We start from the raw sequence: 26,085 nt of genomic DNA, 5'->3' as shown, positions 1-26,085 counted from the left end.
TTTACTTGAAGCAGACTGCATACTACCTGTGGTCTCCTGTGCAGGAAGCAGATAGCTTAATTGTTTTAAAATCACATTTCTCCACATGAAGATTTTATAGTTTAAGGTCCAGATTCGTGATAATGCCAACAATGGTGTCCAAAAACTTTAGTTTTCCCTAGAGGCATTTATAATTCAGCACAGATCGTATAAGGAGGTAAAAATAATCCACTGGTTGTAAATCTAAGCCAATCGTGAGTTACCACAAAGACACTTATTGTTTTTAAAAGGTTTATCAGAGTCGTCTCTACGACAAGAGGAACCCATCATATCATGGAATTTTTATTCTAAGCATTTTCTTTTCGGGGGCTTTATCATATTAAAACTGGTTTGACAGAACCCATCCAACTCTGCTAGTTTCCTTTGTCTGAAAATTGTACCGATGGTAAGTCGCTTTGGATTAAAGTTAGCTAAATGACATGTAAAGTAAAGTGCCACCAACACTAGAATTCAATTAAAATGTTTTATTGCATTATATTTTTAATCATTTGCATCTTAAAGGACATTGCCTGTTGCATTGGAAATTAGCGTCACAGCCTCTGTAAACTGAACAGTGGGGATGACGTCATTGAGGCCTGTGGTGCCGTTTCCATCCAGCGCTGCTGCCTTTGACTTCACGGGGTCCTCAGGGGCAGAGTTTTTTCCAGCATAGTCATCTGTAAGAAGTCAGTTTTAAAAACAATGCCATTCGTTTTAGAAAAAAAGTGGCCTTTGCATCATTACCTTCTAGATCAGTTCCACTTTTGACATCGGTGTGCGCTTCATCAAAAGTCTGAACCGTCCCCTGGCCTGATGTGGATTGTGAACCAAGACCCTTTTTATCTAGGACAGAAGTAGTTTTCATTTAGAACTCTTTGCCATGAAAAATGTGCTTAATCACAAGACCCAAAAATCCTTTTATTTGGATTCCAACTCACCAACTTGGTCTTTTTTCCCCGTTCTCCACTGGCTTCCAGACCATGAAGGGCCAATGACCTTAAGACCAGCAGGAAGCTCCTCAGCAGGTATGATCATCAGGGGACCCACTCTTGCATCCTGTCCGAACACTGAAAGGATTACAAGTCCAAAACCATGTTTTAAAGGCACAAAACATTTAGAATATTGAAGGCATCATCAAAACGTGTGCGACACCCAACCTGCATTGGTCTTCTTTCCTTTGCTCCAGAAAAGCTCATGTTCTTCTGGCTTTCCAAATCCACGAGGACCAAACTTACCAGGGTTGCTGGGCTTATTGGGACTTTGACAATCACCACAAAAATAGTCATTACCATCAGCTGACCTCCATCTGAGAACATTCAGACCCTCAGTTACACTCAATTTGTGCTACGAGTCATTTAGACTGGATCTCACTTGCCTGTCTTTTATGAAAGAGCATGCTTTATTTGGTGCCTCTGCAGCATTTGTTGCTTCAGCAGTCAGGTGACATGTGATGTAGATCTGTAAGGGGAGAATAGTGCAAGTATGAGAAAAAACACCTAGCGGTTTAAGAATGACTAAACACCAAGTAGAGCCTCACCTGTCCCTGGTCCTCATTATAAAACTTGAAGGCATCAATAGTCAAGTGGAGCTTGTCATCCTCTACCCTGGAAAAGAAGTGGGACCTAGAACCTGGAAGCTCAGAGTCAACCAAGCACCTATGAAGAGAGAAAACCGGAGCTGTGGTGAACAACCAGCCAATCAATGCCAAAAAAAGTTGCACGCTTTAACCAAGACCAGAACAAACTGCCTTAATGGTGCCTTTTTGACAAGACAAATCCAACCTCTCTAGCCTAGACTGTCAAATTTGTGTTCAGACCTAACTGAGCACAACGCCTAATTTATCAGACTACAAAAAGTCCTCTAAAGCCATAAAAAGGTGCAACAATGAATTACTTAAGAACTGTAAGCTAAGAAATCTCTAGACAGATGTTTTCTAGGCTCCCCTTTACTTTACCATCAAGTACTTACCCGTTTTCAATAAAGACGTATCTGGGATCAGAGTTCATTTCTGGGTCAAGCGTCGCCACACAGCTGCTGACAAACACTCGGAGCGCCATGTGATGTCCAACCCTGACTGAGGCTTCGATGGCGATGGGCTCACCGATATAAAACACATTAGAGCTTCTTTCATGGAGCCAGTCATCTGCAAGACAACTACAAATAAAAGACCCATTCTAAATACGTCAAACATGAGGAATGAACCAAACCTACTTGTCATAATTCTAAAGTCAAACTGCAAAGTTTCATCAGCAGTTTGGGTCGACGTGAAGGGGATCCAGGTGGGAGAGAGTGAAGAGCTGGACACGCTGTACTTCCTAAGAAACAGAACAAGCATTATTTTCACTTCAGTGAGCCAGTGTCTAGAGAGCTTTAGAAAGACAGACCTTTCATAATGACACTCGATTGCAATTACAGCCTCGTCCATGCGAACCACCCCATCTGGAGAGGCCACAGGAGAGTAGATGAGCAGGTTTGTGTAGGCCAGAGTGTCTTCAGTCATCTGCAGACAGTAGGTGTCAAAAACAAGTGAAAATAAATGAGTGAAATAAATGAAAACATGCATAATTACCCATCGTCTAGTGCCGCAGTCCACGAGTGAAACATGGATTCTGAATTCTTCTTCTGAAGACGTTCTAGCGACACAGTTATCATCGTACTCCACTCCAAGGCGTAATTCATCACCACGAACATAAAATCCAACTCCAAACAGGTCAGCTTTGATGATGATCTCCAACGAGTCTGGATGGCAGGTCACTGAGACAGTGTTCACCTGCTCTCGTTCCTCGGCTGGAGCCTTTTGTTGGGGAGCATGTTGGATGCTCCCTGTGACCAGAGGTCCTTTCAATGAAGCCTGTCGTGTGTGATGTTTGGGAGGAAAAGCAAAAGACGACCTGAAGCAGAGTCCAAACAGGAGGTTAAGCCAAAAACACGAGGTCTTCATGTCTCCAAAACACCCAGTGAACTAGCACAGAATACAAACTGTCTTCCTGTCAGACACACTAGGCAGCACACAGGTCTCAGCAGTGAAGCAGGTTTTACTTTATATTCACACAAGCAGTCTAATCAGACCAGCAACGCACACCTGAGACTAATCAGCATGTAATTAGTTTCACACCCGCTGAGAATCAAGATTAAAGTCTGATGAAGTGTGGGGGGAATATTTTGAGGAAAGATCCTGAAAGTTGTAAAAGGTTTAAAATAAATACGCACAACTGTTTTTCATATGTCTTTACATTGCCGTGGTTACATGATCTATTGCTGCAAACTGCTGTCCTATTTGTATCTAGTTCGCGTTCAGGGGTAACATTGGGAGTGGGCCGCTATCTCTCCCAATTACCCACAAGTCATTGCAACATAACACGGGACAACCAGTGTAAGCATGGAGATGTTAAAAAAAGTAAAGAAAGGTACATTGAGTGGTAAAGGGGAAACTTATTTATTGATGTATTATTGATATGTATTCTTTAAATATTTAATTTAGCCATTGAAACAGTTTTTGATATAAAGCAGTCAAAACCCCTAAAATTAACCCTCAATCTGTGTCAGTCGGGAAGATGTTCAAATCAAGGCATAAAAAGTTTGAATAACATACCCCCATCATATTTTCTGACGTAGCAATGGTGACATGATATGTTGCAGCAAGGCGCTGTCATGTTGGTATTTACACCATTTCAAGGCCACAGACTGTTGCACTCTACCACTAGATGGTGGATATCAGTAAGTCCTTTAAGGTTCAGGATCTAAGGCCTCAGGGGGTCAAAGCATATGCTAAATTTCCAGTAATAGCCAACAGGATACCTGCATGTTTGTTTTGACAGGGAAGCAAAGAATATTCCATCTTGTTTGCCCCCTCATTAATCCAAGACAGAAAGCAATGCATTCAGAATAAGTAATGAAAGCGGGGTATAACATCAACCAATATTTGGATTGACAATATATTGAAACAATATTCTGATAAAATCAATCAGTAACTGGTTCTAAAAATTGAACTTTCCAAGCACAAAAATGTAAATCATTCCTGCATGGCCATTGTTCACTATTTAAAATGTAACTTCTTTTAGTGGAAATGTTCTTTTATTTATATATTAATTATTAATGTTTGAAATGCATTTCTGTTTTGAATTTTTCCTGCTGTTTTGAATTGTACAACTTCTCTGAATTTCCAAAGAAGCAAGCAACGATACAAACATCTGTCTTAAATGTTTAATATATTAAATTCTGGTACAAAAAATACACTTCATCAGACTTTAATCTTGATTCTCAGCAGGTGTGAAACCAATTACATGCTGATTGGTCTCAGGTGTGAATTGCTGGTCTGATTAGACTGCTTGTGTGAATATAAAGCAAAACCTGCTTCACTGCTGAGACCTGTGTGCTGCCTAGTGTGTCTGACAGGAAGACAGTTTGTATTCTGTGCTAGTTCACTGGGTTTTTTTGGAGACATGAAGACCTCGTGTTTTTGGCTCAACCTCCTGGTTGGACTTTGCTTCAGGTCGTCTTTTGCTTTTCCTCCCAAACATCACACACAACAGGCTTCATTGAAAGGACCTCTGGTCACAGGGAGCATCCAACATGCTCCCCAACAAAAGGCTCCAGCCGAGGAACGAGAGCAGGTGAACACTGTCTCAGTGACCTGCCATCCAGACTCGTTGGAGATCATCATCAAAGCTGACCTGTTTGGAGTTGGATTTTATGTTCGTGGTGATGAATTACGCCTTGGAGTGGAGTACGATGATAACTGTGTCGCTAGAACGTCTTCAGAAGAAGAATTCAGAATCCATGTTTCACTCGTGGACTGCGGCACTAGACGATGGGTAATTATAGATTTGTTTTCTGTATTTCTGTCATTTGACAGGTTGTTCTAGTTTAACACTTTCTATTCACAGATGACTGAAGACACTCTGGCCTACACAAACCTGCTCATCTACTCTCCTGTGGCCTCTCCAGATGGGGTGGTTCGCATGGACGAGGCTGTAATTCCAATCGAGTGTTATTATGAAAGGTCTGTCTTCCCGAGCTTGTCATTCTAAAGCGCTCTAGACACTCTTATAGGTAAAATAATGCTGCTTCTTTTTCTCAGGAAGCACAGTTTATCCAGCTCTTCGCTCTCTCCTACCTGGATCCCCTTCACGTCGACCCAAACTGCTGTGGAAACTTTGCAGTTTGACTTGAGAATTATGACAAGTAGGTTTGGTTCATTCCTCATGTTTGACGTATTTAGAATGTGTCTTTATTTGTAGTTGTCTTGCAGATGACTGGCTCCATGAAAGAAGCTCTAATGTGTTTTACATCGGTGAGCCCATCGCCATCGAAGCCTCAGTCAGGGTTGGACATCACATGGCGCTCCGAGTGTTTGTCAGCAGCTGTGTGGCGACGCTTGACCCAGAAACTAACTCTGATCCCAGATACGTCTTTATTGAAAACGGGTAAGTACTTGATGGTAAAGTAAAGGGGAGCCTAGAAAACATGCGTTAATATATTTGTTTGCTCAAAGCTTTGAATATTGCAACATTGTGTTGTGCCTTTTATGGCTCCAGAGGAAGCTGTGCAAAGTCTGCTTTAAAAAAGCAATATCTAGAACTAAATGTCTAGGTTAGCTTTGTCTAGTCTTAAAAAGAAGCGTTTGGTTTGGTTTTGACTCGCGTGTACAGCTATACGTTGGCATTGATTGGCTGGCTCTCCTCTCATTCTGTTCTCTCTTCATAGGTGCTTGGTTGACTCTGAGCTTCCAGGTTCTAGGTCCCACTTCTTTTCCAGGGTAGAGGATGACAAGCTCCACTTGACTATTGATGCCTTCAAGTTTTATAATGAGGACCAGGGACAGGTGACCATCTACTGGATGTGTTTAGTCATTCTTACACTGCTAGGTGTTTTTCCCCATACTTGCACTCTTCTCCCCGCTCACAGATCTACATCACATGTCATCTGACTGCCGATGCAAAGAATGATGCTGATGGACCAAATAAAGCATGCTCTTTAGTGGCAAAAAGGCACGTGAAGGCAGTTCAAAATCAATTTCATAAAACACATTGAGAGTAACTGAGGGTCTGAATGTTCCCAGATGGAGGTCAGCTGATGGTAATGACTATTTATGTGGCGATTGTCAAAGTCACAATAAGCCCAGCAACCCTGGTAAGTTTGGTCCTCGCGGGTTTGGCAAGCCAGAAGAACCTGAGCAGTTTTGGCGCAAAGGAAAGCAGACAGATTCAGGTTAGGTTTCTCACAGAAGTTTTAATGATGCCTTGAGTGGCCAAAATATATTGTGCCGTCAGCCTTAACCCATGGTTTTGGACTTTTAGTGTGGGGACAGGATGCAAGAGTGGGTCCCGTGATGATCTTGCCTGCCAAGCAACAAAGTGAGCCGATACCTGCAGAGGAGCTTCCCACTCTGCTTAGTAAAGTCCCTGGCCCTTCATGGTATGGAAGCCAGTGGAGAAGTGTAATAAAAGACAAAGTTGGTGAGTTGAATTAAAAATAGGATAATCCACCATTAGAGAAGAGTTTTAATGTTGTAAACAGCTGGTAGTGAAACCCTGCTGCTTTAGCTAAAACGGGTCTTTGTTCACAATCCACATCAGACGAGGGGACGGTTCAGACTTTTGAAGAGCAGACAGATGTCAAAAGTGGAACTGATCTAGAAGGTAATGATGCAAAGACTACTCTTTTTCTCAAATGAATGGCATTGTTTATAAAACTGACTTCTTACAGATGACTATGCTGGTAAAAACTCTTCCCCGGATGACCTTGTGACGTCGAAGCCAGCAGCGCTGGATGGAAACGGCACCGCAGTCCTCAATGACGTCATCCCCACTGCTCCGTTTACTGTGGATGTGACATTGTCAAATGCAACGGGAAATGTCCTTTCAGATGCAAATGACCCTCAAACATAATGAATTAAAATTATTTTAAAAGTGGATTCTATTGTTTGTTCCTTTACCTGCAACACTAAGGAAATAAGCCGTGTCAACTAGTTTCTTTAATGGGAACTAACACGTTTAGCTTTACAACTTTAATGTTTTAAATTGCCAGGTTAGGGTTTGCTGGTCTTTTAGACCTTGAGGGCTAAGTGTGGGGTGAAAAAACCCTGCGCTGTTTTTGGACACTAGTTTGTATTGCCACTAACTTGAACCCGCAAATAACTAATCTGAAGATGGAGAAATTTGATTTTGCAACTTTTTGGCGTAGTCTACTTCATGTATACTATTGGTTATTTAACTACTGATAGCCTCACTTAACTGCACATAGCTATTATTAGTCTTCCAGAAATATTGAAGCATTGTGACAAGAATATAAACTTGCTGCCATTTACCAGTGGTGGGGGGGGGGAGGTTATAAAGAGAGTAATTCAATTGGTTAATTGACCTTCATGTTTTCTGTACTCAACTATTGGTGTTTGTCTTTGCACATGTGATCATTAATAACTGACTGAAACATAAAGGCAAAGTACATTAGTATGATCCTTTAGCTCATAGTGACTGTATTGGACCATTCTGTAATGCACACCAAAGCAGCCCGAGAGCAATGCTCTTAAGCTGCTTTTAAGTCAATTAACGGCTATCGGCTCTGCTGCATCACTGGCTCATTGTGGACCAATCACAGGCTTGTATCTCAGTGTGACATCAGCTAATGAGTAATTGGCTCCAGGTGTTGTCTCTGTGTGATTTGATTAGTCTGAGATGAAAAGTATTTGGGGCTGAGCCTTTGACCCTTCTGCATCCTTAGATAAAACACCACTACTTCTCGCTAACCGTTGCTCACGGATTAAGTCAAGCAGGAGGTTTTGCAGTGTTGTAATGAGGACCAGCACAATGGGGATTGTGGTAGACTCAGCATTTCTGGCCCTGCTGATAGCTTTGGCCTTTGGTGTTGCGGATGCAATTACAACTTTGAAAGATGGACCTTTGATAGACGCTGAAGGAAGGGAATATAAATCTGCCAATTTCCCAACTGACGCAGGAGACAACAGGTCTCCCCGACTCAACGTTGGACCCACTGTCAGTGTGCGATGCACAGATGCGTCCATGATCATCGTGGTGAAGGCTGACATTTACAAAAATGGACTCCTGGTGTCTGCAGAAGAGCTTTCTTTAGGAGAGTCGAAGCATTCACAGAGATCTCCATGCCGAGCTGTTGCTGCTGGTGACTCCGAATATATCATTGAAGCAGAACTGCAAGATTGTGGCTCCAAATTAACTGTAAGTCGTTGGTGATTGCTGGACAAGTCTTTGGTAAAAGTCTGCGTCTTTTCCAGTAACTTCTGTGATTTCTTTCCTTCTATTTGTCTCTAGGTATCTGATGACTCTGTGATTTACTCAAACGAGCTGATAATCGCAGCAGCTGCCGGTTCCCATGGCATCACCAGAAGGACGCGTGTTGTTGTTCCCGTGTCTTGTCACTATAAGAGGTGAGGTTTGCATCAATGTTCTGCACAGAGAAGCTGTTGTGTGACTCGATGTCAGACGTTGGCTTTTCTTTCTCAGGACACACCTTGCGAGCAGCACTGATCATCAGCAGCAGCAGCTGGCTCCCTCCCTTCTTGAAAACCTTTCAGCTGCTGCTTTCTCTCTAAAGCTGATGACTGGTAAGGGAGTACAACTAGTTTGTTTTTGCCTGGTGTGCATGCAGTGACTTGTGTTTACATGTAGGCGACTGGACGCGCGAGATGCTCCCCAGGGCTTTGTACATCGGGGACCTCCTGCACCTTGAGGCGTCTTACGCTGGTCCTGACTCGGGCGAGAGACGGCTCTTCATCGATAGCTGCGTCGCCACTTTGTCACCTGACGTCACGTCGGATCCCAGATACTACATCATTGAAAACCATGGGTGAGTGGCTCCGTAGTCCTCATGGTATGAAACTTAAAAGATTGAGGATTAAGGCGTGTGTTTTTTTTTTTGTTAGGTGCCTCGCTGATGCAACAGAGACTGAATCAAATGCACGCTTCCTACCCAGAAGGAGCGCTTCTTCGCTCCAACTGCAGCTCAATACTTTCCTTTTTCATGATGATTCAAGAAACTCAGTGAGCCACCTTTATAAATCTGATTCAAACCTGTTTAGAAATGCTCCAAGGTGGTATAGTGACATGCTCTTTTTTTTTTTAAAAGATCTTTATCACTTGCCAGTTGAAAGTAACTTCTGAAATGCAGATGAGCAGCTCCATCAACAAGGCCTGCAACTATGTACATCCAAGGTGATTCTCTTTTTGTGTGCTGTAGCTTCATAATTCTGGTGACCAAATGATGATGGAACATCTTTTTTTAAATGTAGAATTCTTCAGTATTGTGTCCCCATGACCTTTTAAAAGTAATGCTTAAGGCAGTGTCTACCCTTAAATAAAAAATCTACAGTTAAGCTTGAATTGTTTCCTGCCAAATTCTACTAAACATTTCCCCAACGATTTCACAACTGGTAAGTATAAATCTGGGATTTCAAATATTGTCCACTGCCAACCGTAATTATCGTTTTTTTTTTTTTTTTTTTTTTCCCCTCAGATGGGTAAATGTGGATAGCAGTGACGTGTGTCAATGTTGTGCCAGTATCTGTTCCCAAACTTCTCCGGATTATTCCACAAATCTGAGCGGGCAGATCCTTGAAGGTAAGCTGTAGATTCCAGTTTTTCCAAACAAGTATAGCAGTGCAAAAGTCTCAACAAAATGTTCTTATCACGGTTTCTCAGTTTCAGATGTCATGGCTTCGGGAACTGTAACACTTGGCCCTTTTCTGGTTTTCCCCAGCAAGTAGAACCAAAACTATCCAGAGGAAGAACAATCAACGTTGACAGCTTAATTGTCTTTGTATTGTCATTAAAATTAATCTTCTTAGTTCTGTGTTTTTGAAAAGTTATTTGGTTAAGTATCAGTGTTTTTAAGGCTGGTGGTATTTGACAGTTTGTAGTGGGGGGGGGGGGTGGAAGTGAAATGGTGAGTGCTAGAAGGTGGATTCCTTTTACTTGACAGAGGTCACAGGTGCCTTGACACAGGAACAACATCTGCACAAGCTCCTGCAATGTAATCTAGTAAATCTGTAAAGGAACCTATTTACTTTATGAATAACCAGGGGCGGATGGTGTATAGGGGCGATTTGGGCAACGCCCTACCAACTGGGAGAAGGGGGGTTCAACAAATTCAACAAATTCTATCACAGCAAAAGTAGTTTTCAGTGTTCTAAACCTATTCTGTCATTGTCCAATCAGATTCAGGTCACGTTTCAAATAGTCGCGCGCCTGCCGCGAGTCCCGCCTCTCTTGGGCGAATTCATTGACGTGGAAAATTGCCCAAGCGTTCTCCCGTTGACTCTCGTGTTAAAATGAGGTTTCGGGGCTCGCACTTACGCGCTTGCGTCATACGTAACTGAGCAAAGAGAGCGAGGGGGGGTGGGGATATTACCAACACAATAGATTGGCCGTAACACATTCAACCATTTTAGAATCAAATTCTGTTAACTTGTTAGAATGTTAACTTAAGTATGATTCCCAATTTCTATTGATGTATTTGCATTTACTCTTACTAAATTCTACAAGGCAGATTAACTTTTTCCATGGCCCCATTTACCTTTGTAAGAAAATGTTCTATATTGTCAGAATGCTTTGTTTGTATGTGGAAAAAAAAAATCTATATTTAGCCCCCCCCCCTCCACACAATAAAATTCACCAGCTGCCACTGTGAATAACCAGAGGTCCTGTACATGTAAAGTTCCAAACCTCTGCTTTCAATGCAGTGATGTGATAAGTATTCCACTCTGATCTGTATTTAACTATTGCAACATTTAATATTCAGCCTTAAATTAGTATTAAGGCTGTGATACCTTAAATGTGATTTTTGTTTTTAAATCTCAATTAATGAAATGATTAATGTTGAGTCAATTAAATTGTAAATGTTAAACTCACAACTACACACATTTGATCATCTTGAGGGCAGAATTCTAGTGATTAGTGACTTTCTATCCTTGTGCACTTTGCTCTCAATTCTTCATTAATAGCGCTATTTCAAGTGCCAACAATATCCCCACATGTTAGAATGAAAATAGGAGTGAACAAATGAATCTGAAAAATAGCGTAAATTTAAATGTTGAGCTTAAATGTCAGACATGATGTCGGTCGGACCATCTGTGGCCGTTCCAGATGGTCCGATCGACAGGGTGGGAAACGGCCGCGGTGCGCGGTATCCCGGCTTTATAACAAGAGCTAATTCATACGGACTTCCATCTTCGCTTGCTGCATGAATTACCGTAAGTATTGTAATAGTCATCATGTCTGACTTTAAACTCAACATTTAGATTTAGCATTTAGATTTACATTTAACATTTATATTTAAATATAAAATTTACATTTATTTTTTAACATTTACATTTATATATAACATTTAACTTTTATTATTTAACAACTTTATGTTACTGCCAAACATTGTACTTGGAAAAGTTGTTGCATGTATTTACACGATTTTGTCTCTAAATGTTGTGACATGTGACAAGTGACATGTGAATATTGTCCTGTTTTTAAATGTACGAAAACTGCGCAGGATTTTAGAACATTTTACAAAAGGCGCCCCATACCGTCAGGCGTAGCATTCACCCCCGACAAAATGTCACTCAGTCGGCAGGTCTGTAGCAATCACAATAACATTATGAAGAAGCCGACGCTAGAGCTCTTAATACCAGCATCAATGTCCAAGCGTGTTATAACCAGCTGCTAACATCGCTACCGAGATGTCTTGCTAGCGGCTAAACTTAGTGAAACCTCACTTACTTTGTTTATGACAAACTAGCACGTCAACGTGACGTCACAGATGCGCCATTTACCGTCGGCGAGGTTGGAGATGAACCAGCGGGGATTGATTTTTTGTGTGGCGTGAGTCTGTGTGAAAACATGCAAAAGCATGTGTGTCACACGGGGAAACCGTGAGAGGTGGCAGCCTGTAGCCGTGTTGGCTTGACAACAACTTTCCTAACAGTCAAACATCAACAAGTGACACAACACAAGACAAAGCAAGACAGCAATGCAAATGCAATTTTCATTGTTTTTCCAATAAAGGGGGAAAATTGCACTTTAGCTATGTGCCCATCTTTAATGTACCCAACCCACATAGCTTTGTTTTTTTCCACCTCAAACACATCTGTAAAATGATGTAATGCATATGGAAATAATTATGTAGTCATAGTCAGATACGGACAATAGGCCTACATAGCTCTGTGTAATCAATGCTGATTTTACCATGTTTTCATTAATATCTTGCTGTAGGTTAACTAATATGAATGCTATTTGTCAAGTGTTCAAAAGGCTGGGCAGGAAGAAGCCGGTAAAAAGGGAACCTTACCGAGGATTTATTGATTACTATCATAGATTATTGTTCCAGTATCTTTGTGATATATCGAAAACCGTAATATTTTGGCAGGTATAGGATGACATCATTTTTGTAAACATGAACGTAGAAAACGGGGCTTCATGTCAACACAGCAGCCCTCAATGCCATCCTTAAAACACTCCACAACACTAAGATGAAAACAATGTTAAGTGCTGCTGCATTGAAAATGATTTTGACTAAGTCGGCAGAGTTTAATAGAACAGACGCTGAGTGCCCAGTCAATCCACCAATAAAAAGTCCTGGTTCATTCAGCGGCGTAAGCCCCGACCATCTCGTATAAAATCAGAGAGAAAAACCTTGATTCGCGACCAAAAGTTTTTGTTTTTTTTTACCAAAAACAATAGTTTCATAAGCAAAACTACCAAATAAGTTCATATTTACTTAAACTTTATTTTTTCTTGCAATGGAAGAAATTTGCTTGAAACTTTTGTTTGCAGACAAATCTACCGTCATACTTTTTAGCCCAACCACCTTCCCTCTTTACCCAGTCTCACGTTTTCCACTTCATTGTGCCGGATATTCCGAATCAAGCATCTCAAAGTTGATTGGCAAGATAGCGTTTGGCGACTGCAAACTGGATCTGGGCATCAACTTTGTCCCCCTCACCAGAATCACCTCAAGACTGTCCTCTGTCTCCCTCAGCTCTCTGTTGTTAGGAATTTAAGTAGAAGTGCACCCCTAGCGGTGAGAAGTATGTTACATGTATCAATGTTTAGTATAGAATTGTAGTTTGTGTGATGTTAGAGAGTAGATATTACAATTGGATGTTAAATGAAGTGAATGTATTATAGTCAATAACAATTTAAAGTCATATAAATCACATAAATACTGTACACATTAACATCCTGTCATGATGTAATGTTAAAACCTGGGGACAGAAGCTAATTTCTGTCCTGATGGATTTCTACTTTTCCCCAGAGAGGGTTTTTGGTAGGAGTTTTTTCTCCTGTCAGGTATTAATGTAGCAATTGGAGGCAAGACAGCTGAATGAGGCAATGTGTTGCACCGGATAAACTGTGATAAACCATTAAGTACTGTGATCTTATGTTGTGTTGTAACTGAAGTGTACTAGTTATAAGATGAAGACATACTATGTATATGATGTTATTTTCACTCTTTGAGGCATAAAGCCGAGATGTGTTTAAATGAATGCATTGGACAGGGAGAGAGAGAGACAGAGGGGGATCTAGAGTCACACGTGGCAGTTCACACGTTGATGTGAAAAGGCTGGACCAGGAGGAGGTACATTGAAGGAGCCAATGACATTCAAATACACCCAGAAGACCACCCCCCCCCCCCGGGAGCTTCAAATCATCAAACCGGGAGAAGAACAGGCAGATTTTTCCTGCAGCCTGATGAGTCACTTTTGACTTGGCCGGGGAAATCTCTATTTCGCGAAATACATCACTATTCACATTGTTTTTCACTTTGTAATTGTAGGCCTTACTCTTTGTTTAGTTATTAAATACTTTGATTTTTAAAACCCGAGCTAGTTGACTTTTGATTCACCGTATCCTGCCTGGACGAGAACAAAGGGAAGCTGGTCTCCCCTTCGGCCTTCAGAACCCAACACTGTACACCAACTGCCTTGGCCCCATCATCCCCTTCTTGTGGCTTCTCCTAAAGTTATGCTAATGACACCCAATTATTCTCATCAGCCAATCTGTCGTTACAGCACACTAAATAGTTTTAACAAAACGTCATTTGTGGTGCAGATAAAGTAACAACACAGCAAACTGTATTACAGGCAAAACTTTTATTGATTATTTCAGGATAATTTGTATCTCAAAAGGATATTTCCCATTTCATTTGAAATTTGTAGACTGAGCATTTGGGATCACATCACCGAGGGCAGTTTTCCAGTTTTCATCTAGCGCTGCTCCCTTTAACTTCACGTCATCCTTTTCTAGAAGGAAAGTTATTTAAAGAATCAAATTACACATGATTTTTTTATTTGCTTCAATTTTAACAATTAATCCCATTTGTAAGACAATGCACCAATTTTTCACCACTCATTTTCATACTGTGAAGGTCCAGTGACTTTACCAAGAACAGCAGGAAGCGCCTCTACGGGGATTTGCTCACTTTTTGGCTTTGCTGGCAAAATAATCATTGGACCCACTCTTGCGTCCTGTTGCCACACTGAACACAAGGATTACAAGTAAAAAATCCATTTGTGAAGGTGCAAAATAGAAGTTTCAAAAAGGCATCATGAAAACTTCTGTGCTAAACCGAACCTGCATTAGGCCGCTTCCCTTTGCTCCAGAGCAGCTCAGGTTCTTCTTGATTGTCAAACCCACGAGGACCAAACTTACCAGGGCTGCTGGGCTTAGCGTGACTTTGACAATCCCCACATAAATAATCATTACCATCAGCTGACCTCCATCTGAAAAGCAAACAGTCAGAGAGCTTTAGTTATCCCGAATAAGTTATGGGACTTATTTTTGACTGGCTCACATGCCTGTCTTTTACAAAAGAGCACGCTTTATTTGGTCCCTCTGCATCATTCTTTGCCAAGGCAGTCAGGTGGCATGTGATGTAGATCTGTAAGAGGGGAGGACAGAATAAATACCTACATGTGTTATGACTTAAGCCATGTTAAGTGGAGCCTCACCTGTCCCTGGTCCTCATTATAAAACTTGAAGGCATCAATAGTCAAGTGGAGCTTGTCATCCTCTACCCTGGAAAAGAAGCGAGACCTAGAACCTGGAAGCTCAGAGTCAACCAAGCACCTATGAAGGGAGGAGAACTGGTAGTGAACAACCAGCAAAGCAATGCCAAACTAAAGTTGTGTTGAACCAGACCAAACCTACTACTGAATGCTTCCTTTTCAAGATTAGACAAAGCAAACCTAGATTTTAGTCAGAAATTTGTTTTCAGACCCAATTGACAATTTATCAGACAACTTCACTTCCTCTGGAACCATAAAAACAAAAAACATAAAATGTTCTCTAGGATCCCGTTTGATTTACCATCAAGTACTTACCCGTTTTCAATAAAGACGTATCTGGGATCAGAGTTAATTTCTGGGTCAAGCGTTGCCACACAGCTGCTGACAAACACTCGGAGCGCCATGTGATGTCCAACCCTGACTGAGGCTTCGATGGCGATGGGCTCACCGATGTAAAACACATTAGAGCTTCTTTCATGGAGCCAGTCATCTGCAAAGACAACTACAAATAAAAGACACATTCTAAATACGTCAAACATGAGGAATGAACCAAACCTACTTGTCATAATTCTAAAGTCAAACTGCAAAGTTTCCACAGCAGTTTGGGTCGACGTGAAGGGGATCCAGGTAGGAGAGAGTGAAGAGCTGGATAAACTGTACTTCCTGAGAAACAGAACAAGCATTAGTTCATCAATAAGTGTCTAGAGCGCTTTAGAAAGACGAACTCGGGAAGACAGACCTTTCATAATGACACTCTATTGGAATTACAGCCTCGTCCATGCGAACCACCCCATCTGGAGAGGCCACAGGAGAGTAGATGAGCAGGTTTGTGTAGGCCAGAGTGTCTTCAGTCATCTGCAGACAGTAGGTGTCAAAAACAAGTGAAAATAAATGAGTGAAATAAATGAAAACATGCATAATTACCCATCGTCTAGTGCCGCAGTCCACGAGTGAAACATGGATTCTGAATTCTTCTTCTGAAGACGTTCTAGCGACACAGTAATCATCGTACTCCACTCCAAGGCGTAATTCATCACCACGAACATGAAATCCAACTCCAAACAGGTCAGCTTTGATGATGATCTCTAACGAGTCTGGATGGCAGGTCACTGAGACAGTGTTCACCTGCTCTCGTTCCTCGGCTGGAGCCTTTTGTTGGGGAACATTTTGGATGCTCCCTGTGACCAGAGGTCCTTTCAATGAAGCCTGTCGTGTGTGATGTTTAGGAGGAAAAGCAAAAGACGACCTGAAGCAGAGTCCAACCAGGAGGTTGAGCCAAAAACACGAGGTCTTCATGTCACAAGAAAATCCAGCACACGCCACAGAATACAAACTTTTTTGTTTTCCTGTCAGACACACTAGGCAGCACACAGGTCTCAGCAGTGAAGCAGGTTTTACTTTATATTCAGACAAGCAGTCTAATCAGACCAGCAACGCACACCTGAGACTAATCAGCATGTAATTGGTTTCACACCATCAAGAATCATGACTAAAGTTTGACATGGTCGTAGTGTGTTGAAAAAAGTCAGAATATAGCATGTTGAGTAAAACGTTCATTGTTCATCAAATATTTGATGACCATGAAAATGGTCAAAAAAGACATTTATATTGTAGGTAAAAGTTGTATGAAAGGGAACAGTAAAGTATGTAAAAAAAAAAAAATTACTTTGGTTCATGAGTCTTAACAGTCTCAGAATATTCATGAAAATCTCTCAATTTCATATTGTATTTTTTTAAAATCCTAGTACATTATATTTTCATTCATATAATCAATTGCATAGCCTGTATACATATACATCAAAAGTCACTGTAGTCCATATTGAAAAAGACCTCCTGCTACTTCAATCCAACTTTTATTAATGTACATCACTAATTCAGCTTTGTCCACAGAGTATTTGTGCTTTCTAGCCTCACAGGTTTGTTCCTGCCTCCTGCCGCGGCCCTGCTGATACCTGCTACTGCTATCATCGTTAATATTTTAAATGTTAATCATATCACTATTACAGTCATCATAAACCAACATCAACCATTCAACAAGTATTTGTGCTTTCCCTCTCCACAGGCTTCTGTGGATGGTTGTTCTATCTGATGGTGGTTGTCCCTGCACTGGTCCTACCATACACCTGCCTTACTACTCGCAATTAATTGAATGTCTGTCTGTTATGGGAGTTGAATGTATTGTACACATTTTACATTCTTCATACTGTACACATGGCATAGTTTTGTAAGTTGAAAAAAATCTTTGGAATAGTTTTGTTGAAAAGGTCAAAGTGAAGTTTGTCGATAAAGATATTTAAGTCACATTATTCTATGTTGTTTAAACATTAAATAATGCATCATTACCCATTGTTTAGTGCCGCAGTCCGAGTGAAACATGTATTCTGAACACGTCTTCTGAAGACATTCTAGCGAGACAGTTTAATCATACTCCACTCCAAGGCGTAATTCATCACCACGAACACGAAATACCATAGTATGATAGTACCATAGTATATGTTAAAAGATAAACATCAGTAATATTTCACTAGAATTCATATACATTAAAATACATTAAAACTTGACATGCTTCTGTAAGAAAAAAGGCCTTAACATGTTGTCCCAAACATGTCAAGTCATAATATTGAAGAAACATTGTGAAACTATTAGGGCTGTCAAAAATAGCGTGTTAACGACGTTAATTAGTTGTTTGTTGTTAATTACAGCAATTTTTTTAACACAATAAACGCATGCGCAGTGTGACAAATTATTCAGGTCAGGAAAGTACCTCTTCCTCTAGGGAATGCACTTCATCCTATACAACACATTACTGCCACCTGTAGGCATATGTCAGGCCGTCAGGTTCAGCAAGTCGTTTGCGCCAGTCCACGCAAAATCAACTTCAGATCATTTGACCAACACAATAGCAAAATGTTCCAACACGTTGTAATTCGAATGGTCAAGCGCGTGAGCAGAAATAAAGAGGCCGTCATCGCCATACTTGCCAATTCAAAAGGACCGAGGGGGTGCGGGTGCTAGCGGTCAACGTGGGGGGGGGGGTGCTGGCGATAGACGGGGGGGGGGGGTGCTAGCGGTTTTCCTTGCAGCGCCAGTCTCATCTTTTTCTGTTCTAATTGCCGCTTGACTTCAAGGTGAAACTTTTATTATTGTCCGGTGGAAATTGGGAGAAATTCGGGCAAAAGGTCGGTCCGGGAGATTTTCGGGAGGGGCTTTGAAATTTGGGAGGGTCGACATGTCTGGTCATCGCAGCTGGACCATCAGATGCACAAACTCGTTTTACCGGCCGCAGCAGAGTGGGATAATCTGCAGAGGCTCGAGACCCTTCTAGAGCAATGCAGGGAAATCCGTCTGTAACTTATCAAATAACATTGATTTGATTATTTTCTGGAATGAATTAAACCAAGTCAAATACCAATAACATGTTTTTATGTAAAAAATAATGATAATAATAATGATAATTATGTATCTGTGTCCTGTTATTTATCTTTGGTATGCATTTCAGAAAGAAAAAATGCTTAGGATTAAGGTGTAATTCCAATAGTAATTAATCCTGATTAATTTACTGAAAATTCGGATTAATTTGATTAAAATTTGAATCATTTGAGAGCCCTAGAAACTATACTATGTTTTGGTCACATTTTAATGGCATTCTTTTTATATCTGCATAATTTGCTTGAAATTATGTGAATATGACAGCACTAAGATAAAAGGATTCTTTAAACCAACCGCCATTTCTCAAAAAAAGTCCAAGTGGCCCAATTGTACATTCTATAGTCTAGTATACAGCACATGTTGTACCTTGCGATAAAAGCAATATAGGGTGTTTTACCTTACAACTTTAAACTAGGGCCGGGACTCGATTAATTAATCTAATTAATTTGAGGCTTTGTAATTAAATCAAAATTAATCACATTTTAATTGCATAAATATTTGACCTGAGAACAGTGAGAAGTAATTTTTTTCACATGGATTTTTATTTTTGTTCAACAAATTCCAGCAGACAAGTGTAGAAATAGCATATTTAGAAATATAGTACTTTCAGAAATTCAGGTAGCCTATAGGCATGTAGAACTTCTGTAAACTTTAAGTAGACCAATACTTAAGTTCATTGGTTATTTTTTCAGACGTGGACTTAGTTACCCTGGTCCTTAAACCAGTCATCTGATGCAGTATGGGTTGGGTGTGGGTCCTTGTACTCTTAGTCAGGCTAACGTCCACGCTAGCTGCTAATTGTTTTGCGTTGAGGTGATACTTGAGACTCGATGTGAATTCCTTGTTGCACAGCTTGCACACAACCATGCTCTCATCGACGCTTCCATCCATGTGTTTTTTTATAATCAAATTTCCCATTCACGGGGCCAACCAACACGGTCTCGTCAGCTTCTTCGTTCATGTTCACTGTGGTTTGTTGTTGTCTGAAGTCATGAACGCTAGTTGGTGCTCCAGTATAATCTGTCTGCCGAAACTCATCCAGTGAGAAACGTTCCGCAGTGCAAAAAATGAGTGTAAAAATGCGTAAAAAATGTTTAATGTCTTATTCTTTGTGTAATTAATCTTAAGTCACATTGTAATTAATTAACACGCTAAAGCCCCGGCCTACTTTGAACATGTATTCAGCCCCTTGTAAATATCGAACCTTTTGTTGCAGATATGCTAGTAGTTTTATCCCGTTTGTTTCAGGTAAAATAACCATACAGAATACAATTAAAAAATGTTTAATACATTATATTTCAGGGTCATTTGGATCTGAAAGGACATTTCCGGTTGGAATTGACATCTGTTGCCACAGTAAACTTCAGTTAGGAAGACGTCGCTGAGGGCTGCTGTGCAGTTTTCAACAAGTGCTGTCGCTTGGACTTGAGGTGGAAGCCTTTTCTAGAAGGTTAGTGTTTAATTGCCATCTGAAATTGCAGATTTACATTCCTGATCAGTTCCACATCAATCTGCTCATCATTAAAAGTCTGAATCACTTAGTGTGGACAAAGCTTGAAGTAAATTAAGGAAGGGATTGTGTCTTGGGGCACAATCCCATTTTAGTTGGATTCCAACTCACTAACCTTTTTTAGTCTACTTCTCCGCTGGCTTCCATACCATGAAGGACTAATGACTTTGCGAAGCGCATGAAGCTCCTCTGCAGGTATTGGCAGGTAAGATCATCAGGGGACCCACTCTTGCATCCTGTCCCAACACTGAAAACAGGGATTAAAAGTCGAAAACCATGTTTGAAGGCATAACATTCAGACTACTGAAGGCATCATGAAAACCTCTGAGAAAGCCAACCTGCATTCATCTTCTTTCCTTTGGTCCAGAACAGCTCAGATTCTTCTAGCGTTGCAAACCCACGAGGACCAAACTTACCAGGGCTGCTGGGCTTATTGGGACTTTGACAATCCCCACATAAATAGTCATTGCCATCAGCTGACCTCCATCTGAAAAGCAAACAGTCAGACCTCCTCAGTTACTCAATTTGTGCTACGAGTCCTTTAGACTGGATCTCACTTGCCTGTCTTCTATAAAAGAGCATGCTTTATTTGGTGCCTCTGCAGCATTCTTTGCATCGGCAGTCAGGTGACATGTGATGTAGATCTACAAGGGGAGAATAGTGCAAGTATGAGAAAAAACACTGAGCGGTGTAAGAATGACTAAACACCTCACCTGTCCCTGGTCCTCATTATAAAACTTGAAGGCATCAATAGTCAAGTGGAGCTTGTCATCCTCTACCCTGGAAAAGAAGTGGGACCTAGAACCTGGAAGCTCAGAGTCAACCAAGCACCTATGAAGAGAGGAGAACAGAATGAGAGGAGCTGGTAGCGAACAACCAGCCAATCAATGCCAAAGTGCACTCAAAACCCAATGAACACAAACATGACATTGCTTTATTTAAGCAGACTTTTCACAGGTTCCTTAGGAGCCATTAAAATGCATCACAAAGTTGCAATACTTTAAGCTGTGAGCAAACAAACAAACACATGTTCACTAGGCTCTACTTTGATTTACCATCAAGTACTTACCCGTTTTCAATAAAGACGTATCTGGGATCAGAGTTAATTTCTGGGTCAAGCGTCGCCACACAGCTGCTGACAAACACTCGGAGCGCCATGTGATGTCCAACCCTGACTGAAGCTTCGATGGCGATGGGCTCACCGATGTAAAACACATTAGAGTTTCTTTCATGGAGCCAGTCATCTGCAAGACAACTACAAATAAAAGACACATTCTAAATACGTCAAACATGAGGAATGAACCAAACCTACTTGTCATAATTCTAAAGTCAAACTGCAAAGTTTCCACAGCAGTTTGGGTCGACGTGAAGGGGCTCCAGGTGGGGGAGAGTGAAGAGCTGGACACGCTGTACTTCCTGAGAAACAGAACAAGCATTAGTTCATCAATAGGAGTGTCTAGATTGCTTTAGAAAGACAAGCTCTGGAAGACAGACCTTTCATAACGACACTCGATTGGAATTACAGCCTCATCCATGCTAACCACCCCGTCTGGAGAGGCCACAGGAGAGTAGATGAGCAGGTTTGTGTAGGCCAGTGTGTCTTCAGTCATCTGTGGATAGAAAGTGTTAAACTAGAACAACCTGTCAAATTAATGACAGAAATAAAACAAATCTATAATTACCCATCGTCTAGTGCCGCAGTCCACGAGTGAAACATGGATTCTAAACTCTTCTTCTGAAGACGTTCTAGCGAGACAGTTATCATCGTACTCCACTCCAAGGCGTAATTCATCACCACAAACACGAAATCCAACTCCAAACAGGTCAGCTTTGATGATGACCTCTAACGAGTCTGGATGGCAGGTCACTGAGACAGTGTTCACCTGCTCTCGTTCCTCGGCTGGAGCCTTTTGTTGGGGAGCATGTTGGATGCTCCCTGTGACCAGAGGTCCTTTCAATAAAGCCTGTCGTGTGTGATGTTTAGGAGGAAAAGCAAAAGACAACCTGAAGCAAAGTCCAACCAGGAGGTTGAGCCAAAAACACGAGGTCTTCATGTCACAAGAAAATCCAGCACACGCCACAGAATACAAACTTTTTTGTGTTCCTGTCAGACACACTAGGCAGCACACAGGTCTCAGCAGTGAAGCAGGTTTTACTTTATATTCACACAAGCAGTCTAATCAGACCAGCAACGCACACCTGAGACTAATCAGCATGTAATTGGTTTCACACCCGCTGAGAATCAAGATTAAAGTCTGAAGAAGTCATGGTGTGTTCAAAAAAAGTCCAAAAACACATACCAATCGAGTTTGATTTGAAAAATTAAGTAAAGCATGTTGAAACAGATATTATACAATTTTTACTACAATTATATAATATTTTTCACTACGTCGAAAAAGTTTTAGGAAAGGTAATAGTATAGAATGATATAATAGTCATTGTATTTTTTTTTGAAAAGTGGATAGAAAATAATATAAGTCCTACAAATTCTATATATTAAGTAATGGACAATCCTATTATATGATTAAAAAATGCATAAAAAACATTCCTATAAATGTCTTTAAACAGTTACAATAGTGCATATTAGACAAAAAACTTAATAGTAAAATAATTTTGTGAAAAGTCAAAAAATGTTCAAGGTGAAGTACATTGATAAAGGCCATAATAGTATTTTTTTTACATTTTAAGTCATATAATAGTATGCATGGTTAGTATGTCAAAAAAGTCAAAATGAAAAAAGGTATAGAATAGTTTGTCAATCTAAATGTTAAGTCATTAACATGATACCATTATATATGACACAGAAAATGTCACTGTGAAGTCATAATCATTAAGCCATTTTGGTCATATTTTATTATTATTATTGGCATGCTTTTCAATATGCATTTTATTATTTGGTATTCTACACTATTATCGCTGACATCTAATGGAAGCCCCCTTCATAAATAGCGAGTGTTTATCCACTTACCAATGGCTTTAAAGTTTGACACTGAACAAAGTGTTCCGAATTTACAACCCCATGGTCTCACACAACCAGCGGCAGTATTTCAAATTGCAGTTCTTACACCGATATCCTCTTTCTGCTTTGAAGTGAAAAACAATAAACACAGCAGGGGGGTTGACAAAGTCTCACAATAGACAAGCAGGAAATGGGAGGAGTACGACATCGCTGAGCTGTGGTAAATCTCATTGTGTGTTCATAACTGGAAAGGCCATGAAGATGAGCTTGGCATGCATCCTCCTTTTCATTCAGCTCTCTGAAGGTAAGATAAATCTTACACAAAAGATGTGACTTCTTCCTCCTGACAGTACTTTTCTTCTACCGTGTAACAGTTCAATTGGTTATCATGACTAAAGACTGACATTAAGTGTGTATTTTTAAACTAGAAACTACATTCTCTCTCCGCCTGCAGCCCATGCAGAGTTGATCTTTCGGCAGCAGGCGGAGAGCCAGTCCCTGGAGCTCACCTGCTCCCCTCAGCTGCAGCGCGGCGCTCTGACTGGCCTCCACCTGTACCACCGCGGCGCCCGCGGCCAGACGACCCTGCTGTCCATGGCCGAGGGCGCCGGGCCGAGGCTCGACCGGGGACACGGGGGCCGCCTCAGGCTCGCTGGCGGCCTGCACAGCCGGCAGGTCAATGTGACCGTGGCCCTCTTACGGCCCAGCGACACGGGCCTCTACGTGTGGGAGCTGAGCTACGGAGCGGAGAACCGCTCTGAGAACGATGCCCTCGGCCCTCCCACGGTGTTCTTGTTGGTTGAAGGCGCAGGTACGTGGTTCAGACACCTTCGCGATACACTCTGCTGCAGTTAACCCCCCCCCCCCCCCAATTACCTCTATGGAAATGCAGATGGAAATGAGCCTGTTTGTGTGTGTGTGTGTCTTTGGTGCAGGGGTGTCATGTCGGTGCTCAGCCAGATATCCTCTTCTGCTCCTCATCATGTTCACGCTAACGGGGCTTCTTCTGCTCACACTCAGCCTGCTGGCCATAGAGAAATGTGTAAGTGTTTACACTTTAAACGGAATCGCTCATTTCTTCATAATGTGAAGCAAGAATGGGCACGTGGGTTTGATTCACAGCATCCCCTCGTGCCTTACGCGTTTGCAGTATTATTTCTGACTGATGTGATTTCTATCAGTTTCCTCAAGTGAGGAGTCATGTGGAGTTCACAACCAATCATTGTGTCAGTGTTGATAAAGTCCTGGTGCAATTGGTTCGAGGGAGCTAGTTTTTTAATAAAATGTGCGTACGTGAAAATGACTGCTGGGATTGTTGATGAGTCCATCCATCCATCCATCCACCCATCTTCAAACCGCTTATCCTGTACTCAGGGTCGCGGGGGGGCTGGAGTCTATCCCAGTCAACTTTGGGCGAGAGACAGGGTACATCTTGGATCGGTCGCCACGCAATCGCAGGGCAACACAGAGACAAACAACCATTCACACTCACATCCATACACCTACGGCCAATTTAAAGTTCCCAATCAACCTAATCCCCAGAGCATGTCTTTGGAGTGTGGGAGGAAGCCGGAGTACCAGAGAGAACCCACACAGACACAGGGGGAACCTGCAGACTCCACTCAGAAAGGCCACCGGGTGGAGTTGAACCCAGGACCTTCTTGCTGTGAGGCGACTGTGCTAAGCACCAAACGCCTGATGATTTCTTCATCATCTAATGTGGACTCTAGCTGTACTGACTGACAGACATAAAATGAATCTCTCAAACAATTTTAACAAGCTACAGCTTCAAAAAAGGCAATCATGTCCAAACATCTTACTATGTAGTAATAAGCAGCCTTGTGCATTTCAGCAATATTAGGTAGAAGATGTTCTATACTGTATAAATGTATAAATTATTTTTATTTTGCAAATTGGTGCTAAACAAGCCTTCACTTCTGTGTACCGTTCCACTTGTCAATTGGAGTACTAGTTAATCTTAACATCTTAATGATTGTAAACTAAATTTCTTTTGGCTTTCGGATGTTTTCAAGATGTCACTTTATATAATCGATTAATTCGGTAAACAGTACAATATAATGTGAAATGTAATAAATACACCCGGAAAATGGAGTAAATAACTGATTTCCTGATACTCCCTGATTACTAAAGAATGGAGATCTATAATAATAATCGTTGCATGTCTAGTTTATATTCTATTCTATTTGTCTATCATCACTTTCTGTGGTGAATTGCTGTTGGCGTAATGGGTTTCGTGATGTCAGTTGCAGGTGAAGTCCCGGCGTGATCCCAGACCACAACTCCCCGTTCCTATCTACGAGGAAATGACTTGCAAGCAGCAGAATCCGGTGGCCCCCAAAAATAACCCGGAGGCCCGCCCCCACCTGGAGGAAGTCAACTTTCCTGTGTACGCCAACCCAAACATCCGGGAGCCACAGGACAACTACTACGCCTGTCCCAGGCAGCTCGCCCTCAGAGCCTGAGGGGACGCAGTGGAGCAACCGTCAACGCACGAGGGGGACACTCATACAGGACATAGAAATATGTTTTGATTTTAGTGAAGGAAAAATAACAAACACTCAATGGCTCATTTTTAACAGCCAAGAAAAAAATGCTATTTTATTAATATTTCAAAGAAGCTCCATAGTTCATGAAAACATTTGTTTTGGTGCATGTCATTTAACAATCACATTCTATGAGGAAAAAGAGATATACAGAGAGAAAAAAATAAAACATTACAAGCCACTGACTTTTCATTAAATCTCAGTACAGACATTTTTACTTAATATTCCAAAGAAAAAAGGCAAAAAAAAGAGAAAAAAAGCAGCCCTAATCCAACACCCCCCCCCCTCCCCCACACCCCAAAAAAACAAAAACCTTGAGGGTGACAGGCTAGAATCCCACAGTGCTAACGAGTGAGACGCTCATTGGTTTTAGGAATACACAGCATGGCGATGTAGCGCTATAGGTCAATCTGAATCGGGAGAAGGAAGCTGGAGGCAGAGAGCTATACATGAATCAACTCCCCCAGCGCACCCTTTCAAAATAAAATAAAAAACACATTGGATCCCCCCCAAAAAACCAGCAACAGATCAGCCACTTAGAAGTAGACCATAAAATCCCCCCCCCCCCCCCTCCAAA

The 26,085-nt window shown here is 41.4% G+C and overlaps 6 protein-coding genes across 9 annotated transcripts; 3 read left to right on the top strand and 3 right to left on the bottom strand.

Moving 5' to 3' along the window:
- Positions 1 to 516: 516 nt before the first annotated feature.
- Positions 517 to 3,055, bottom strand: LOC119220708 (zona pellucida sperm-binding protein 3-like). The gene is made up of 10 exons (XM_062566207.1): positions 2,588 to 3,055; positions 2,403 to 2,518; positions 2,230 to 2,333; positions 1,987 to 2,161; positions 1,556 to 1,673; positions 1,367 to 1,476; positions 1,176 to 1,324; positions 957 to 1,085; positions 763 to 861; positions 517 to 695 (listed from the first exon to the last, which is right to left on the bottom strand). Exons 1-10 carry the CDS (start codon positions 2,957 to 2,959, stop codon positions 535 to 537), a joined length of 1,533 nt encoding a protein of 510 aa, XP_062422191.1. The 5' UTR covers positions 2,960 to 3,055; the 3' UTR covers positions 517 to 534.
- Positions 3,056 to 4,370: 1,315 nt separating this feature from the next.
- LOC119220710 (zona pellucida sperm-binding protein 3-like) lies at positions 4,371 to 6,958 on the top strand. 2 transcript variants are annotated; one of them, XM_037476905.2, is made up of 10 exons: positions 4,372 to 4,832; positions 4,905 to 5,020; positions 5,099 to 5,202; positions 5,270 to 5,444; positions 5,725 to 5,842; positions 5,926 to 6,008; positions 6,080 to 6,228; positions 6,318 to 6,476; positions 6,597 to 6,659; positions 6,727 to 6,958. In XM_037476905.2, the coding sequence occupies exons 1-10, from the start codon at positions 4,461 to 4,463 to the stop codon at positions 6,906 to 6,908; spliced, it is 1,521 nt and encodes a 506-aa protein (XP_037332802.2). In that variant the 5' UTR covers positions 4,372 to 4,460; the 3' UTR covers positions 6,909 to 6,958. The 2 variants fall into 2 exon arrangements, with proteins under 2 accessions (XP_037332803.2, XP_037332802.2); XM_037476906.2 differs by lacking the exon at positions 6,597 to 6,659 and having other exon boundaries at positions 4,371 to 4,832.
- Positions 6,959 to 7,750: 792 nt separating this feature from the next.
- Positions 7,751 to 9,837, top strand: LOC119220714 (zona pellucida sperm-binding protein 3-like). Of its 2 annotated transcripts, none has more exons than XM_062566165.1 (8): positions 7,751 to 8,213; positions 8,307 to 8,422; positions 8,478 to 8,599; positions 8,664 to 8,841; positions 8,918 to 9,035; positions 9,121 to 9,206; positions 9,508 to 9,611; positions 9,693 to 9,837. In XM_062566165.1, the coding sequence occupies exons 1-8, from the start codon at positions 7,812 to 7,814 to the stop codon at positions 9,755 to 9,757; spliced, it is 1,191 nt and encodes a 396-aa protein (XP_062422149.1). In that variant the 5' UTR covers positions 7,751 to 7,811; the 3' UTR covers positions 9,758 to 9,837. The 2 variants fall into 2 exon arrangements, with proteins under 2 accessions (XP_062422149.1, XP_037332810.2); XM_037476913.2 differs by having other exon boundaries at positions 7,755 to 8,213; positions 8,499 to 8,599.
- Positions 9,838 to 14,180: 4,343 nt separating this feature from the next.
- LOC119220711 (zona pellucida sperm-binding protein 3-like) lies at positions 14,181 to 16,431 on the bottom strand. Its single transcript, XM_037476908.2, has 9 exons — positions 15,971 to 16,431; positions 15,786 to 15,901; positions 15,606 to 15,709; positions 15,362 to 15,536; positions 14,990 to 15,107; positions 14,837 to 14,919; positions 14,613 to 14,761; positions 14,422 to 14,517; positions 14,181 to 14,281 (listed from the first exon to the last, which is right to left on the bottom strand). Exons 1-9 carry the CDS (start codon positions 16,340 to 16,342, stop codon positions 14,181 to 14,183), a joined length of 1,314 nt encoding a protein of 437 aa, XP_037332805.2. The 5' UTR covers positions 16,343 to 16,431.
- Positions 16,432 to 19,652: 3,221 nt separating this feature from the next.
- Positions 19,653 to 22,054, bottom strand: LOC119220713 (zona pellucida sperm-binding protein 3-like). Its single transcript, XM_037476911.2, has 9 exons — positions 21,668 to 22,054; positions 21,480 to 21,595; positions 21,298 to 21,401; positions 21,055 to 21,229; positions 20,699 to 20,816; positions 20,547 to 20,629; positions 20,324 to 20,472; positions 20,101 to 20,232; positions 19,653 to 19,944 (listed from the first exon to the last, which is right to left on the bottom strand). Exons 1-8 carry the CDS (start codon positions 22,037 to 22,039, stop codon positions 20,144 to 20,146), a joined length of 1,206 nt encoding a protein of 401 aa, XP_037332808.2. The 5' UTR covers positions 22,040 to 22,054; the 3' UTR covers positions 19,653 to 19,944; positions 20,101 to 20,143.
- Positions 22,055 to 23,130: 1,076 nt separating this feature from the next.
- LOC119219908 (uncharacterized) lies at positions 23,131 to 26,074 on the top strand. 2 transcript variants are annotated; one of them, XM_037475411.2, is made up of 4 exons: positions 23,131 to 23,248; positions 23,399 to 23,755; positions 23,880 to 23,986; positions 25,215 to 26,074. In XM_037475411.2, the coding sequence occupies exons 1-4, from the start codon at positions 23,200 to 23,202 to the stop codon at positions 25,425 to 25,427; spliced, it is 726 nt and encodes a 241-aa protein (XP_037331308.2). In that variant the 5' UTR covers positions 23,131 to 23,199; the 3' UTR covers positions 25,428 to 26,074. The 2 variants fall into 2 exon arrangements, with proteins under 2 accessions (XP_037331308.2, XP_037331306.2); XM_037475409.2 differs by having other exon boundaries at positions 25,209 to 26,074.
- Positions 26,075 to 26,085: the final 11 nt, after the last annotated feature.

Source organism: Pungitius pungitius, chromosome 12, assembly GCF_949316345.1.
Source record: "Pungitius pungitius chromosome 12, fPunPun2.1, whole genome shotgun sequence".
In the NCBI taxonomy this organism is placed as follows: Eukaryota; Metazoa; Chordata; class Actinopteri; order Perciformes; family Gasterosteidae; genus Pungitius; species Pungitius pungitius.
Note: the sequence above shows the minus strand (reverse complement) of the source record. Positions and strands in the feature narration are given on the sequence as shown.